This window comes from Sinocyclocheilus anshuiensis, unplaced genomic scaffold, assembly GCF_001515605.1.
Source record: "Sinocyclocheilus anshuiensis isolate Anshui unplaced genomic scaffold, SAMN03320099.WGS_v1.1 scaffold579, whole genome shotgun sequence".
Taxonomy (NCBI): Eukaryota; Metazoa; Chordata; class Actinopteri; order Cypriniformes; family Cyprinidae; genus Sinocyclocheilus; species Sinocyclocheilus anshuiensis.
Genome location: NW_015551075.1, coordinates 3,797,439 through 3,800,448, shown reverse-complemented (window position 1 = coordinate 3,800,448; position 3,010 = coordinate 3,797,439). Strand labels below are relative to the sequence as shown.

Here is a 3,010-nt window from a genome sequence, read left to right as displayed (position 1 = left end):
CATCTGTGTGTGTGTGTTGAGTTATCAGTATCCAACCGCCGGGCCCCTCCTCCCCGTTTCCCACAAGACCCCATGCTGTCACAACAGACATTTAGCAGCTTTCACGCTAAAGGGCCACAGGGGGCTTCCTTCCTTCTCCACTTCCTCCCTCCGTTTTCCGCTTCCCCACTGTCTGTTTCGCTACATTTTGTGGGATGCCCTATACAACGCCCTTTTTAACTTAATTTCACGGCTAATTATAGACAAAAACAAGACAGCAGAAGAGGTGAATCTCACAATGGCTCTTAAGAGGGAAAAAACACACAGGAAAACAAAGTCTAAGGGGCAGGATGTAAAAATAGAAAATGCTAGGAAGCATTAAAAATGTTGTGCGGGATAATTATAGTTCAGGGCCATTTTATCTTTTTAGATGGATGCTAAGAAAACAGGAAGTAGGGCAGAGGTGCAGCTAAATGGGCTGCCCAATAGAGCGCGAGGTGAGCGATTCCTACAGCAGCGCTAGAAAAACAAACAGGTTCCAAGAGGATCAGAGCATCCGAGGAAATTCAAACACACGGGGATGGAGTATGGGAATGACGCAGTGGTGCTTTCTCATGCCGCTTGTTTAGCAGTGCGCAGTGGCACATCACAGAAATTACATCACAAGAGCTTTTGAAGTTCGTATGAATTCAAAATGTCATACTTGCAGTATTTAAAATATTAACTTTCTTAGTATGTTAATGATTTTTCCAAAGAAATTCCGTAACAGTAACAGTAAAGACATTTATAATGTTACAAAAGATTTATATTTCAAATAAATGGTTTATCAAAGAATCCTGAAAAAAAAAAAACGTATCATGGTTTCCACAAAAATATTAAGCAGCACAACTGTTTTCAAATTTGATATTAATAAGAAATGTTTCTTGAGCACTAAATCAGCATATTAGAATGATTTCTGAAGGATCATGTGACACTGAAGACTGGAGTAATGATGCTGAAAATTCAGCTTTGCTATCACAGGAATAAATTACATTTTAAAATATATTAAAATAGAAAAAAATCATTTTAAATGTAATAATATTTCACAAATTAATATTTTAATATATAAATGCAGCATTGGTGAGCATAAGAGACCTCTTTTAGAACATTTTTATACGCCACCTCAGAAATCTTTTCTGCTGACGTAACCAAAATTGTATGGAAAGGAAAAATATTAACCAATAATCAAGTGAACAATAATATGAAACCATGAAAACTGAATCAAATACCCATGGAATTGCCCACTGAGAAATAGGTCACGTTACAGAAGTTAAAGGTGTTGAGAATGCCGTCACACTGTCTTTAAAGCAAAACTGACATCTAGTCTGTTGACGTATGCTGATCTAGTCTAAAGTCATTGCAAACTCAAACCTGGAAAAAGACTAAATCACTGATACAAACAGTCTTAATCTGTTAATTGGTAAAAAATATGCTGAACATTGTCAAACACTGATAAACAAACATAAATCTTCAAAAACAGAGTACAAGATGATGATGATGATGATGATGATGAAGAAGATATATACAGAAACCAAAGCAAAGAGAAAGCATTCTGACCATCGAATGACTGCCAACAACTTGCGATTTTGATTAAAGTAATTGATCTTAAAATGTATTTACTGTAAATGTAAAAACACAAGAAATGCATGAGGAACTTACCATGGTGTGCCATATATTCGAAAGCCCTTGACGGTGACGTCAGAGTCCTGCAGGTAAACACAGTTTGTCAGGAGAGATTGAACATCGTCAAAGTCCTCTGGTTTCAACTTGGCCACGGAGGGAAAGCGATAGTAATCCTGCTTGACCAGCTCCGCCATGAAATTCTTATCGAAGGTCAGCTCATGATTCCCCGCGATCACCACTTTAAACTCGTACGGCAGGCCACCTGCAACACCATAAAAAAACAAACATGTTAAAACAGAACATTAACCCTTTTCCCCATAAGCAATTTTCATATTTAACACAAAACTAATTTTGGCAACTAAATTATTCAGAACAGAGGAGATATTTCACGACATGATAAAAGAAACCAATGCTCAAATAATAAACTATTTTACATATATATATATTAGTGCTGGGCGGTATACCGGTTCATACCGAATATTTTTAAATTTTACATTTTTAAAATACCGCAATAATGTCGCTTAAACAACGTTCGGAACGCGACACTGTTTGAAAGGGGTCCCTTTTCACTGTTGCACTGTGGTGAGGGAACAGCTGTATGTGTTACTAAGCGTGAAAGTTCCGAAACTGAAGCTGTAGAACTAATAGAACATGATGACAGAAGAACTCATCCACAATATCCACATTGACCGCCACAAATATCCACTGCCCCCTGCCATCAGCTCACGCGTCTCACACACACGAGCGCGACTTTAGCACTAGATTTAGCAACTTTCAGACCCTTATAGCAAATATTCATACTGACAAACCTAGCGACTTTTTTGGATAAACCTTAGCTATGGTTCAGTTGGAAGATTTCGCCAGTGCTGTCCCGCGAACGCGAGGTCTGACTTTCCCGGAGAAGCGTCACCTCTCTCGGCGTCTGTTCTGTGCAGTGAGCGGCAGAGAAGCAGCGCATTCAGTTGGCCGCACCGCAGCTGATTCGTCAATAAATGAGTACAAAACAGCGTTTCCTAGCACCTGCCGCTTACTGATTGTTTGGAATTATAAATATGAGCGTAGTTCGTCTGTTAATATCACATGCACTTTTTTGTTTGTTGTTTTTTTTAGTTTGTTACTCAGACGCAAGCAGTGCGCTGCATGAGACAAAAAAGTAATATAGCCAAAACAACCACATAGCCGCTCTTTAGTGTAGATGCTAGGCTTGCCACGATAGACAGTGTTGACGGTGATAGCGGTGTTAAGCCGCAACACCGGTTACGTCACTTGCCCACCACCCCACCGTCGTTTTGATATTTTTTATAGAAATAAAAATCATTTAGTTCAGTAAAAGAACAGACACTACAATTAAAAACTGAATGCGGCTGCT

General features: G+C 39.0%; 1 protein-coding gene across 1 annotated transcript in view; it reads right to left on the bottom strand.

Annotated features, from left to right (window-relative positions):
* The window catches only part of LOC107662336 (metallophosphoesterase MPPED2-like), a 36,331-nt gene that overhangs the window by 1,362 nt on the left and 31,959 nt on the right, over positions 1–3,010 (bottom strand). Inside the window, exon 5 of the mRNA XM_016452318.1 lies at positions 1,678–1,903. Within this exon, the coding sequence (XP_016307804.1) occupies positions 1,678–1,903 (226 nt within the window). The remainder of the gene's footprint in view (positions 1–1,677; positions 1,904–3,010) is intronic.